The 13,155-nt window shown below is 34.5% G+C and overlaps 2 protein-coding genes and 1 non-coding gene across 5 annotated transcripts; 1 reads left to right on the top strand and 2 right to left on the bottom strand.

Annotated features, from left to right (window-relative positions):
• Nucleotides 1-2,784: 2,784 nt before the first annotated feature.
• TRNAL-UAA (transfer RNA leucine (anticodon UAA)) lies at nucleotides 2,785-2,867 on the bottom strand. The gene has a single exon. It is a non-coding gene; the product is annotated as a tRNA-Leu (tRNA).
• Nucleotides 2,868-2,953: 86 nt separating this feature from the next.
• LOC140886644 (splicing factor U2af small subunit B-like) lies at nucleotides 2,954-6,789 on the top strand. Of its 3 annotated transcripts, none has more exons than XM_073293337.1 (6): nucleotides 2,954-3,307; nucleotides 4,345-4,431; nucleotides 4,512-4,593; nucleotides 4,744-4,870; nucleotides 4,962-5,391; nucleotides 6,451-6,789. In XM_073293337.1, exons 1-5 carry the CDS (start codon nucleotides 3,071-3,073, stop codon nucleotides 5,347-5,349), a joined length of 921 nt encoding a protein of 306 aa, XP_073149438.1. In that variant the 5' UTR covers nucleotides 2,954-3,070; the 3' UTR covers nucleotides 5,350-5,391; nucleotides 6,451-6,789. The 3 variants fall into 3 exon arrangements, with proteins under 3 accessions (XP_073149438.1, XP_073149440.1, XP_073149437.1); XM_073293339.1 differs by having other exon boundaries at nucleotides 5,503-6,789; XM_073293336.1 differs by having other exon boundaries at nucleotides 4,962-6,789.
• A 2,354-nt stretch (nucleotides 6,790-9,143) lies between these two features.
• On the bottom strand, nucleotides 9,144-10,159 carry LOC140892613 (uncharacterized protein At4g22758-like). Its single transcript, XM_073301557.1, has 2 exons — nucleotides 9,596-10,159; nucleotides 9,144-9,483 (listed from the first exon to the last, which is right to left on the bottom strand). Exons 1-2 carry the CDS (start codon nucleotides 9,996-9,998, stop codon nucleotides 9,293-9,295), a joined length of 594 nt encoding a protein of 197 aa, XP_073157658.1. The 5' UTR covers nucleotides 9,999-10,159; the 3' UTR covers nucleotides 9,144-9,292.
• Between the last annotated feature and the right edge of the window lie 2,996 nt (nucleotides 10,160-13,155).

Below are 13,155 nucleotides of genomic sequence, written 5' to 3'. Positions count from 1 at the left end.
TGTTGATGGTGGGAAGTGGATCCATGAGCAGAATCTGTCCTCGAACTGTGGCGTAAATATCATTAAGTCCCATGAGAAATTTCATGGTCTTTTGATTTTGTTGGAACTGTAAGACATCTTTCATAGCACTACATGAGCATTGTGGGAAGCTATATAGTGCATCTCGTTCATCCCATAGCCCTTTAAGCTTGGTGTAATATGTCGCAATATTCATGTTGTCTTGTCTGCAGTTGTATATGGCTTCCTCAACGTGAAAAAGATGGACACTATTGGTACGGGAAAAACGGTCTTTCAAATCGCTCCAAATTTCGTGAGCATCTTCATAATATATCACGCTTGCTCCAATATCTTGTGAGATTGAATTGGAAAGCCATGCCTTTACGAGATTATTGCATCGCCTCCATTGTTAAAGCTCTGTGATGGAAGTCTCCAGTGGTTGTTTGATGGAGCCATTGACAAAGCCTTCTTTATTCTTGATATTGAGAGCCATGAGCATGGCACGGCTCCAACTGTTGTAGTTTTCTCCATTTAATGGTTTTGTGACGAGTGTTAGCCCCGGTTGATCAGAATAATGAAGATAAAGGGGATCATTAGGATTATCAAATTTGTTAGCCTCGAACTTGGCTGGCTTTTGGGTTTCATCTTTTTCTGCCATGTGTAGGCTAGAAGATGATGAGAAAATAATTGTTGGTGAGGGTGAATTAGGACCGTGATTGCTTTGATACCATGTAAAGAAAATAAAATTCACTTATTGATTTTGTTTACATTGGAAAATATATATAATATACAACTACTAATTTAGATCCTAAATTAATGGATATGTATCGTAAATACATATTTACATTCCATATTGGAGAAATACGATTGAGCAGATCAGTGGCTTTTCGAGATTTTGTGCAATCAATCTTAACAATGGGGGTCGAACATAACGTACAACATGACACGAGGAAGAAATTATTGGCCCCGCCGAATTTATATGCCACAATAGTGGACACAAAAAATATCATAGTCACACACGAAATTAGGTTAGTTGAAATGTCCTCTCCAATCTGCTGTCTCTTGTGTTCATTAATTCATAAATGACGCTGGAAACCTGTCTCTCATTTTTGTTCTATTATCATTGATAAGAAAATACATAAAATTTCGTGAAATAGTCTTATATATTAATTTTATGACATAAATATCTTATCTGATTCAATATATGAAAACGTATTACTTTTTATGATAATAATATTATTTTACATCTAAATATAGATTTGGTCGACTAGTTTAATGAAGACCGTTTTGACACCTATTAAAAAGAAAAGAAAAGAAAAACATTTAATTAACTGATAAATAAATGCAACAATTCAATCAATGAGTTACAGCTCACCTCAGTTGTGAAAATAAATGTTTGAGAACATCTCAACCCATGGTGTACGGTTAGGCAACATTCATTATTGGCATCACCGTCTTGGAATATTCTGAATTTTGGTGGACGTTTTTTTTTAATTTATTATAATTACGGATTTATGGTCATAATTTTTTTTTAATTAAACTTATTTATGGGTACAAGCTAGAACTTAATGTCGTTGTCTGTACTTTTAGACGAATTTTGATATGCATTTTTGGGTTGATTTATGATACATGTATACGGGATGTTATGTATTTCACTTAAAATTATATAATTATCTTTAATGTTTTTTTGAAAGAATTTTTTCAAAGTTGGGATAATTCGAATATAATGTGTAACCCAATATGTAACAGTTCATGTATATTTAACATTTTTCTTTTGAATTAGACATAGATATATTTCTCCAAGGATCTATTTAGAGACCACCTGTAAAAGTTGTTTGCAACATCTATAAATAAGTGGTTATGTAATTTTTCTAAACAAATTTGTTACGAAAAATTCTATAATCACTTATTTTTAGAGGTTACAAACACTATCTTAGAAATTACCTGTCCCCATTTGGTATCGAACTAAACCACTTGTGGATTTATTTTTTTTACCCTTTCACAAATAGGGAGGAAAACAACAAAATTCAATTCGTATATCAAGTGTTGCACTTTTGGAGCTGGAAATAAATTTTTTTTTGAGATATTTAAGAAATGATTGCAAAGCCCCAACACTGAGAATTTTCTTAATTTATTTTTTTCTAAAATTTGTTATATTCATCTAAATTTTATTTCGGATTCATATATATTTTATTATCAAGCATTTAGATTTTCACTAGTAATTTTCTTTTAATCAGTTTTTGTACATATCATTTTCAACGTGAATAAAATTGGACCGACAGCATTACAATTGGAACTTGAACGAAAAGGCTTGCATAGTTGAATGGGCCGAATATTAGGGTCTTGTACGACAAAAGTAAACTCTATTGGGGCACATATTAAATGGGCCGGTCCTTGAAGCTTGATTTATTTTCTCATATTCATTTCTAATACTCCATTCAGGGGGACGACAAGAATATAATTTGGTTTTTACCTAAATACAAATTTTTTTTTTCGGAAAGACATCTAAAGAATTGTTAAATATGATAATATGATTAAATCAGTGTTATTCACAATAATGATTTCTTGCATACTATTGCATATGCGTAATAAGAAATGAAGTTGCATTAGACTCTAATTTAATGTCAATTGCGAAATTACCAAGAAATTACGTAATGTTTCAAAAATTATTCCAATGGAAAACTAATAATAATAATAATAATAATAATAATAATAATAAAAAAAAAGCAAATGAACAAGAGAATTAAAAATTAAATATCAAATAAAAATAAAATAAAAATAAGATATTGGTGGCTGTGGGGTTCGAACCCACGCGCACTTATGTGCAGAAGATCTTAAGTCTTCCCCCTTAACCTCTCGGGCAAACCACCACAATTGTTAAGACTAAAATATTATATTATATTTAAACTATAACATAACAAAAAAAACGTCATTAAATCTAGAAGCCTCTTTTAAAGACGGTGATCTTCCTCTAATTTCAATCGCCAGTTTCAATCCCAAATCGCCACTTCCAAAAGCCCTAAATCGAAGCTTCCTGAGTTATCACAATCAGATTTGTTCGATTTTAGCGTTAATGGCGGAACACTTGGCGTCAATATTCGGGACGGAGAAGGACAGGGTGAACTGCCCTTTTTACTTCAAAATCGGCGCTTGCAGGCACGGAGACCGCTGCTCGCGTCTGCACACGAAACCCAGCATAAGCCCCACGCTGTTGCTCTCCAACATGTACCAGCGTCCCGATATGATTACCCCTGGAGTTGATGCTCAGGGTCAACCCATCGACCCTGAAAAGATGCAGGAACATTTCGAGGTAGCCCGATTTTCAATTTTTCTTCTCAATTGGGCGGATGTGTCGTCGTCTTTTCTGTGTTTCTAGATTTAATTGGCTGTTTGTTTCTTGAAGAAATGTTGAGCAATAAATTCTACTGATTACACTTTCCATTTGTTTTTATTTTGCTTACCTGTGATTAATTATATGCTTGTGATGCATTGCCCCCGTCGGAATGGTAGATATAATGGTGGTGGGCAACCGCCTAGCACCTAGGCTGTCATAGGCGCCGCTTTTAGAACGGTGGTCCTCCGTGACCAATCTAGTGATGACTAGGTTTTTCACTTATTATGCACAAGGGAATAAATTTGGATTTCACATTATGAGTTAAACCCATGAATCATGATTAGTCTTCTATATGAGGCTTTAAGAAATAAAAAGAGTTCAAGTTTAAGGTTGAATAGTTAATTTTTATTTTGAGAAATCATTATTTTCTTTGGCTTTTATATCTGTAACCCAATGAATGCTATCGAATTGCAAATATTGATGACATGCTTTTTAGAGGTGTTCTTAGGTGCATATGTAAGTTATAACCTAAATGCAAGGGATGAGGACAGGCACACACTTATTTTTAAATTATTTGTAAGTGTGGTTATAGAGCATCTTGAGCCTGAAAAGCACATCAAGGACGGGGCTTTAATGCTAAGGTGCATGTCTTATCGAATGGCTGCACCTTATCTTGTGGCTGGTCTCAAAGGCTCTAGCATTGCTGAGTCTTGAGCCTAGGCGTTTAATTATTATGCTTCATTTGATTGTAGCTTAGCCTCTTATGAGTTAGGCATTTAATTATTATTATGATTATGGCTTAGCCTCTTATGAGTTATCAAAATTGGATTCCCACACCCGCATCGTGGTCGCAAGGCATCTCGAGCCTTAGAAGCACATCAAAGACGTAATTGAACCGTGAACCTAGACGCACTACTTTTGAGCACTCAATAATTATGCTTTTTGTTGATCGTGTTGTAGCCTCTTACTTCTGAGTTATTGAAATACATATTCCCAATCATGTTACGGTGCAGGATTTCTATGAAGACCTTTTTGAGGAACTGAACAAGTATGGAGAAATCGAAAGCCTGAATATTTGTGACAATCTGGCAGACCATATGGTACTTCTTCAGACTTTATTGTTGAAATTTGTCTTCTTTTCCCTTGGATCTTGCGCGTGGTAATAGCAATTTTTTGTCAGGTTGGCAATGTTTATGTCCAGTTTAGAGAGGAAGAGCAAGCTGCAAATGCTTTGAACAGTCTGACAGGAAGATATTATGCTGGTCATATCAATTTTATATATTTTTTCGTATCCTCAGTCAGTTTGCATTTTTGCTTAATTGGGTTCTTCAGAGCTTGTCGAATCATTGGACTACAGTCGAACATGATTGGTCACTGAAATTGAGTTTGTTTCTGAATGACCACATTTTCAGGAAGGCCCATAATTGTCGATTTCTCTCCGGTGACCGATTTTCGTGAAGCAACCTGTAGGCAGTATGAGGAAAATTCCTGCAACCGTGGTGGTTACTGTAACTTTATGCATCTGAAGAGGATAGGCAGGTAAGTCGTTGCAAGATTTTCATTAAATAAAACCAAGTATAGTAGTGTTTATAGTAGTGTTCAGCATTGTTTAATTGTGCTTAATTTATAGGGAGTTGAGGCGTCAACTGTTTGGGAGGTCTCGGAGAAGGCATAGCCGGAGTCGCAGCAGAAGCCCATACAGACATCGTAGCCATGAAGAACGCCCTCACGGAGGTCGCAGTCACAGTAGAAGGGATGATGATCGGGATCACCGTGAAAGCCATAGCAGGAGGCGCAGAAGCACGAGTCCCAGCCATAGGAGTGGTAGAAACAGGAGCTCAGATGGCAGGAGGGAACGCAGTTCTATAAGGGAAGGAAGTGAAGAGAGGCGAGCTAAAATACAACAGTGGAACAGGGAAAGAGAAGAAGCAGAACGTGCCAACAAGATCAATGATGGAATTGCCGATGATCGAAACGCCAACCACCACCATGGCAATGAGAAAATTGGAGCTCATTAAAGCCAGGACCTGCTAAAAATGTTTATTGATTTATTCACAAAGGTTTGAACTTTTCTCAGTCAAACATCATTATTTTTTTGTTTGCCTAAAAGTTCTACTAAGAAAGGACACCCGTCCTGAAATAAAGCTTACTGCCCATTTTCCACTGTGCAGGCGGTGTGCAGGCTTACCATCCTGTCTTGGAATATGATAAACATATTTTCCTTTAGTTTTCTTCAACTTCTGATCAACATGCTTGTTTTGTGTGCATGATTTTGCGACCTGGCGATTAGTAGTAATTTTTTTTGCATATTCGTGACTTCCTTCCAATTTTGCAAGTTATCGTAATCAATCTTAGTGGGTTACTCTTCCCTTTCTGTATTTCCTCTCCCTTTCCTTCTGCGTCCTTGCATTTTCCACTGTGGAACTATCTGCTGTCTGATGCATTGATATTTGCTAAATATCAGGCCAGCCTTGTGTTATTTAAATCACAAGTCTCTCTAGTCTCTTCCTTTCAAGATACTTCTTTTTCTGTCGATCGGTTTTATAAATTTCTTTTCGAGGAAATTCATACTGCAGTTTTATCCCACAAACACAATCTTACGAGTATTTCTGTTCATCGCGATTTAGTTGCTGTTTGTATGGACACATGCATCAAGGATTTATAAATAGCTATGCTATATTTTAATCATCAAATGCAGATCGGGTCTGAGAAATATGAAAACGTAGCCCATCGTCTATATGCTCAGCATCTGACTTTCAACTTGCTATAAGTTCTTTGAGCTTCTTATCATTAGAAATCTCTTTTCTGCACCAAACATATAATGATTAAACAGCATAAGTGATAGCAGGTTGCTGTAAATAATTTTTAAATGTGTGTTTGATTGTTTTCTCTGTATCTGCTAGTGCTTGTGTTTTTGTATGTGCAGTCAGGTGTCCTTAGTAACCACATTGCATACAAGGCTTGTGAGTTTTTACTTACCTTTCCAATATCTTTTCCATAAATTTCAAAAAGTTCGACAAAACTCACTCGATTAACTAGTTTTGCAGGTGCAGGTTAGGTGCCTGATTGTAAAGACTGACAATTTATTTTAACAAATGCTTATGATGCAATTTGCACAGGTACTATCTGTTTGTAGTCGAAGTTTGGCACAGCACTTTAGATCGAGCTGGAATTTGCAGGTGGAGTGATTGAATCGAGTATTCCGTGGAAGGCTGAAATCTTAATTCTAGAGTCGGCCGACTTTTTCATCTTTAGTATAACAAACTATGCTTCAAAACTTGGTATTTTTAACTCTAGTGGTTGCATGCTGTCAAATTGGTGAGACATTGGGATGATGCTTAGTGTGTTAAAACTTTGGTATGTATTCTGGATAGTGAAGTTCTTATGTGCAAGCATAATGTTGTTGGGCAAGACCCTCTCTTGTTAGAGAATACGGTGTCCAGATGGATGGGTTTTTATTTCTGATTTAAATATTTCTTATCAAGGATGAAACTCAAACAATACTAATTTTGATCTTGATTCAAGGGAAAAGCCTTTGAGCACGGGGCGGTAGACGAAACCGCACCGCTGTATGGTTTTCCACATTGTTTTTAATTTGTAATTCTAGGTTGGGGTGAAAGTTTCCGCATATGCATGAAGGTCGGAAGGCTGAAAATGGTCTTATTTGCTCCAATTCTTGTCTCTTCTTTTACCGATCATCTTTTTCTTTCCACGGCATCACGTGCGATCCACAAGTTTCCGGGGAAAAAATAACATAAAAAAGCTTCGTATATTTTTTTTGGAGATAAAAAAAGCTTCGTATTTAGATGTTCGAAGAAAATATTGGAACAATTAGATGCTAAGTTTTGTCATATTTGATCTTTTGATGGTTAGAGGGCAAGGTTGTTCTTATTTGAGCAGCCAAACGGAGACTTCTGAATCTGTGTTTTTTTTTCCAAACCAAATGGGATTTTGTTGATTGGGAATTATCGTCGAACACTTGCCATTTGAGTTGCGTATAACACCCAAACAAGCCCCAAAATTGTATATAGGCCCATGGGTGAGACGCTAGTTCACGGACGTTGCCTTAAGAGTGTATATCATTATACAGTTGACTTGACCCTGCGTGTGAAGAAAAATATCCATATTTTAGATGTATTTTTCAGATATTACTAAAGTATCACGAAATTTCCCAGTCATATGATATAAATAAGTTATTTTTAAGGAAGAATAATAATATTGCTTCAAAAAAAAAGGAAGAATAATAATATGTGTTATATAATATAGCTTATGAAATATATTGAAACTTTTTGTTCTCTTAATCTTTTAAATCTAATTCTATTATTATTATTATTGCACGATTTTAATCCCTTTATTGTTATACGAGCAAATAAACGTGGTTCGACCATGAACGCTGAGCCCCACAAGTAACGTGCTACAGTTGCTGAAAAGAAAGATGCATGTACGAATATTATTCTTTCATTCGTTATCTTCTCTGATTTATGTCTTTGAATTATTTTTTTGATATGCGAGTTGATATAGACCTTATATGCAGGGTTCTCCAAAGTATATATATAATGGCCACCATTTTTCTTTTCTTTTTTCTTTCCTTTTTTTTTATTATAATAATTCTATGGCCACTCTTTTTTATAAACATTATTTAAAGTACCCTAGGCACTTTTCACATTTCAGTGAATTATTTGCTGCGCAAGAATAGTATTACTTCGTTAGGTACCAGTACCGATCAAGAAACTAAATATTGGTTTTCAATTTGGTATATATATAAGTGGAAAATACCAAATTTTCTTTTAATAGACTAATCTTTCTAAACATTCTTAGATACCATCATCTTTATTAAAGTTTGGATGAAAAGTTGAGAGATGGGGTGGACAAAATAAATCACATTTGATTTAAGTGTTACATTTGAAGGACGTGTGTTCGAAAGTATATATATTTATAATTTTTATCTTAGTTTCGCCATTATCAAGCTCTAGTTTCATATATATATATATGTGTGTATTATTAAATGATAGAAATAATAACAATTTATACTGATTATTTATTATAATGTGCCAATTTTGCCCACAATTTCATAGTTCATATCATGACCCAACAATTGTCGTTATTGCCAAACTCTAAAGCTAGCATTAAAACATTCAAATTTTGTTTGAGAACCAATTTAAAAATTTTAAAGTACAAAATTTTTGTAAAATTATTTTAAAAAAATGTTTAAGTATATTATAGTTTTTAGAGAACTGAAATATGTTTCTTTTTTATGTTTTTACAATTGAAGGCGAAAATGAAAATACAAACATATGATTGTTTAATTATAAAAATGTTTTTATATAATAGTTTTCCAAATGATCATATTTATAATCCATAAACAAACTTTTACAACATTATATAAAAAAATTTGTAAAAAAAATATTTTTTTATAAAAACATTTTATATGTACTAGCTAGTTCAAATATCACATATTCGTGCAAACTTGTTCTATGGTACGTATTTTACTACGAGTCGAGGAATATCATTAAAATTTATATCTATATATAGCGATAGTGGCCGTAAAAATACATCATTAAATTACTCATTTATTATGGATTAATATTGCCTCCAACAAGTAGTATTGAGATATATATCATCATCACATAAAACCCTAAAAATATATATATATACGTACCTAATCAATTTAATATTTTAATAACGTTCTAAAAAAAAATTTAATAACACTCCTCAGCTTTTTTCATCGAAATTTGACTAGCTACAAGTTTTAATGTAATAGCTATAATAAATCATTAACTATATCTTGCATAATTTTTACGTAAATTACACATTATATTGGACTGAAATAAAATATCGCCCAATTTCTTATATTTTAAAACTCTGAAACTGAGTTACGATAATAATATTGTAAACTACCAACTGAATCTAACCGATTTACAGGCCTGAGAATATTAATTGCAATAATAAATTCTAAAATTGTTATAGCAAAAAATCCATGAATTTGAGCCATGGCAACACCTTCTTCCTGCCCACATCAGCTTCACTAGAACAGCTCGAATTTGACGTTGTTACAGCGCCGCCGGCACTCTCCGCCGCCGCCGCCGTCATTTTCGGACAGAGGAAGAAGTTTCTAGATCCCAATTCCCGTATCTCCGCCGCACGATCTAAACCTGTCGGGAGACACGATTTAATTAGCTTTTTTATTATTATTTTTTTCGATTTACCGAATGATATATATATATATAAGTACTTTCTTGAATTTTTATGCGGAATAAATCTTACTTTCTAAGCTGAATTGTGAGTAATGGAGGTCAAAGGCCGAAGCATCGGACGAAAGAATCGACCGCCGCGCTTCTTTCGAATACTGGCGCAGCGCCGCCGCGATCAGATCCTCCACCGTCGCCTCCAGCGAGATCAACACCTGCACCGGGCCGAGACTCCTCTGCACCGTCACTTTACACAGCAGTTTCGTCAGCTTCGCCGGCCTCCCTCTCAGCGCCATATCCTCCGCCGTGCTTCCGCCGATCCTCGCGCCGGACAACAAGTCCGGCACCGTCCTAGGCCTGGGAAGCATCTCCGACGCCGCCTCGCCACCTCTGCCGTGAAACGACGACGCTTTCTCCGCTAATTTCCCTTTCTTGTTCTTCTTGTGGCCTCCATCGCGCTGACTCTTCGGTGACCCCATTCGAAATATCTATACAACTATCGGTGAGTAGCTGAAAAAAAGGCGGCGCCACCGATAATAAGGGGAAACAAGGCACTAAATTTTCCGGTGAGCGGCGGCGAACATAAACTTAGTAGCAGGTGTCCTAGTGGTTCTAGAGAGACTGGTTGTCTCAAGGAAGAGTGGTGGCGGTTTGTATATATAGAGGGGAAGATTTTTTTTATTTATTTTTTTTAATAAAAAAAATTAGGGGAAGATTTTTTGGATTGGGTTTCATGGAAGATTCATTTAGATGTTGATAAATAAATATAAATATATTAACATACATATTTATATGAATGAGTTTTATTTCTTTTTTTAAATTTTTTTGGATTTCAAAAATATAAATTAATTACATATAATTTTATATTCATTTAATCCACCAACAAAATTATTTGTACTTTTTTCAAACGATGATATCTTTCAAAAACCGATAGTTGCAATGAACCGTGAGAAAAAAAAAGCTAAAATTTGAACAAGAAGTCTTTTTATATCTTTAAAATTTATTCTACCACACATTAAATCATAATACTTCATGTTATTAACTTTGCATGTGTACTATGTATCTGTTCCAATTACATTCATCAAGTGCATCCATCGATAGCTCATTAGCTCTATGTATAATTTAAAACAATGGGTTTTAATTATATTAAAAGCCTTTTAACTTTTGAGTATTCAAGAAATAAGGGTATTAAAAAAATATAAGAAACACATTAAGGGGAAATTGGACTTAAAGTGGAGTTTATTATTGGGGATTTATCTCCAATTTTCCTAAACATTAATCAAATATATTGTAATGAAGTATATTTTTTAAAAAAAGATTTGGAGAGATCCACGTGTCATCAAACAAGAGATGAAGATAGCGAAAAAAAAAAGACAGGTGCCAAGTTTTCAATTGGGTCATTATGTGTGACTAGTCCAAACAGTGCAGCCGAGTCAACTAACTAACAAATATTCAGTCAAACGAGGATGCTACATCAGATCACCACGTTTGCTTCTGAGTTCTGAGTCATGATCGAGGGTTTTATTTTCGCTTCACACTCACACATATATATATATTTGAAACTAATATTATACCAATATATAGATCTTGAGTTACAACATTACAAAGCCAAGAAGACACATGTGATCACTATCGAACCATTTAACTATCGAAGATAACTCAAAAACAACACGAGCTAAACGATGTACTGCAGCTCTATTCATCGATCGTCCCATATAATGAATAGAAATAAAAGATCTCGTGGGCAAGAGAGTGAATGTCCATTGCTATAACTCCACAAGGACCCAAGTCTTCACCCACTGTATATAGAGAATTAATGGTTCACACACACATCTATATTGACACACGCACATGTATGATATTGTAGGTGCATGTTGGTTGGGCACTTCACGAGCTAGTATTGCAAGATGTCGATGTGAATATCGTGTAAGCATTTAATGCGGAATGTTTCTCGAGTAGGGGCGACCCTAAGGTAGGACGGGCCGGCGACCGCCCAGGACCCCACCTTGAGACGGGCCCTCGATTGTTTTTAAAAAATTAGTATTTAAATTAATATTCAAATAAATTTAATTAATGAATAGTGATATAACAAAATAAAGAAATCGCGAATAAGTTTTTATGACAAAAATCTTGCTCCAAATGAGTTAAATCACCGCAAACTATCATGGTTCACTAACTCTATTCAATTTCTATCTCTTTTTCTCATGCGACCCTCCAACCAATTTAATCCATACACGAAAATTTCTCACAGACATCCGTTGTATCATAGGTAGACATACCGTCCAGTTTTTTTACTTATTATTCAATTAAAGCATGTTGATTACTCATATTGCAGGTTATGAAATTGAGTAATTTTACAAAATTAAAGGTAGAATTTTTTTTTTCATTTACTAATGGATTGTTGCTTCATTATTTTATTAATTTATATTACATTAATTCATTATATCTCTCCTATATATGTATATTTTTTGTTCGTATTTGACTTCATTATTTAGTACTATTTTACATTGTTTATGAATTTAGTTAAATAGCTTCATTCTTGCACAAATATTCATCATAAAATCTCAAAAAATGAATACTTTGTTTTAAAAAATGCAATAAGAGTGAATTTTAAAGAATATTGGTTACATTATTAATGAAAGAGGATCATATTTTTAATTTCGCCCCGGACCACATTTTTCTCAGGACCGCCCCTATTCTCGAGGCTTGATATACACATAGCTGAATTAAAATGATATATATATATATATATATATATTTGTCGAGAACTTGCCCATCTTACATTAAGATTCTAAGTTTCAGACGAGATCCCATATAAATGTTAGAAAATTAATTATAGCAACATGCAAGATTTTAATTAAGTGCAAGGTTTTCTAAGGCTAGGTATAATCCTGAAAAATGATATATATATTTTTTTTCATATTTAACAAGTTAACAGAAAATCCTATGCTACATCGGATGATCTTCACCTGGTGTAACAAATATGTGGATCACACACCAATACCAAATAAAAGATATGTTCTACCAAGCCCACAGGGGCATAGGCGAGTTGGTAAGGTCTGAGGTGACGTGAGAAAAAATTCCCTAGCGTTGCGGGTTCGATCCTCGTGTGGAGCATATTTCATGCTGAAATATTGTGGGGGTATGCTATGGGAATTGGGTCATGCGCTCCCTCCATCAGGTCCCTGCCGCTCGTGCACATCCCTCGATTTACCCTTCGTATTCATTGAATACATATCATAATCACGTGTCAAATTAATCAGTTGTAGGAAAGTTTATTAAATAAATTAAACATCTCGATTTTTAAAGGTTCAGTAGGTTCGGTTGAACCGCTTTCGAAAGAACTCGAATCAATTTAACCGATATTTTTAAAAAATCATATACTGAATTATAAAAAAAAAATCGGTGCTCATATTTTTTGTGTAGCTTAAACTTTGGTCACGCCTATTTCATGTCGCTGGTCCCCTATCAATAATATACTGCAATTTTGTCTACCCATAAATTTTCAATGTGGGGAAATATTTTAAACGATATCAAAAGATAATGTCCACAAATTTTTTTCAATGAAAAGTCTTCATGTGTGTGATATATATATATATATATATAAATAAATAGAGGAATGTTCAGCTGCCCAAC

The sequence above is a fragment of the Henckelia pumila genome, chromosome 3 (genome assembly GCF_033568475.1).
Source record: "Henckelia pumila isolate YLH828 chromosome 3, ASM3356847v2, whole genome shotgun sequence".
Classification (NCBI taxonomy): Eukaryota; Viridiplantae; Streptophyta; class Magnoliopsida; order Lamiales; family Gesneriaceae; genus Henckelia; species Henckelia pumila.
This window is presented reverse-complemented; position numbering and strand designations above follow the sequence as displayed.

What these genes read in the sequence shown, in the direction of transcription:
- LOC140886644 (XM_073293337.1), top strand. Translation starts at nt 3,071, where the DNA reads ATGGCGGAACACTTGGCGTCAATATTCGGGACGGAGAAGGACAGGGTG. An exon ending in ACAATCTGGCAGACCATATG is followed by an intron (nt 4,432 to 4,511) that starts GTACTTCTTCAG and finishes ATTTTTTGTCAG; the next exon opens with GTTGGCAATGTTTATGTCCA. An exon ending in CATCTGAAGAGGATAGGCAG is followed by an intron (nt 4,871 to 4,961) that starts GTAAGTCGTTGC and finishes CTTAATTTATAG; the next exon opens with GGAGTTGAGGCGTCAACTGT.
- LOC140892613 (XM_073301557.1), bottom strand. Translation starts at nt 9,998, where the DNA reads ATGGGGTCACCGAAGAGTCAGCGCGATGGAGGCCACAAGAAGAACAAG. An exon ending in CTCACAATTCAGCTTAGAAA is followed by an intron (nt 9,484 to 9,595) that starts GTAAGATTTATT and finishes GTCTCCCGACAG; the next exon opens with GTTTAGATCGTGCGGCGGAG.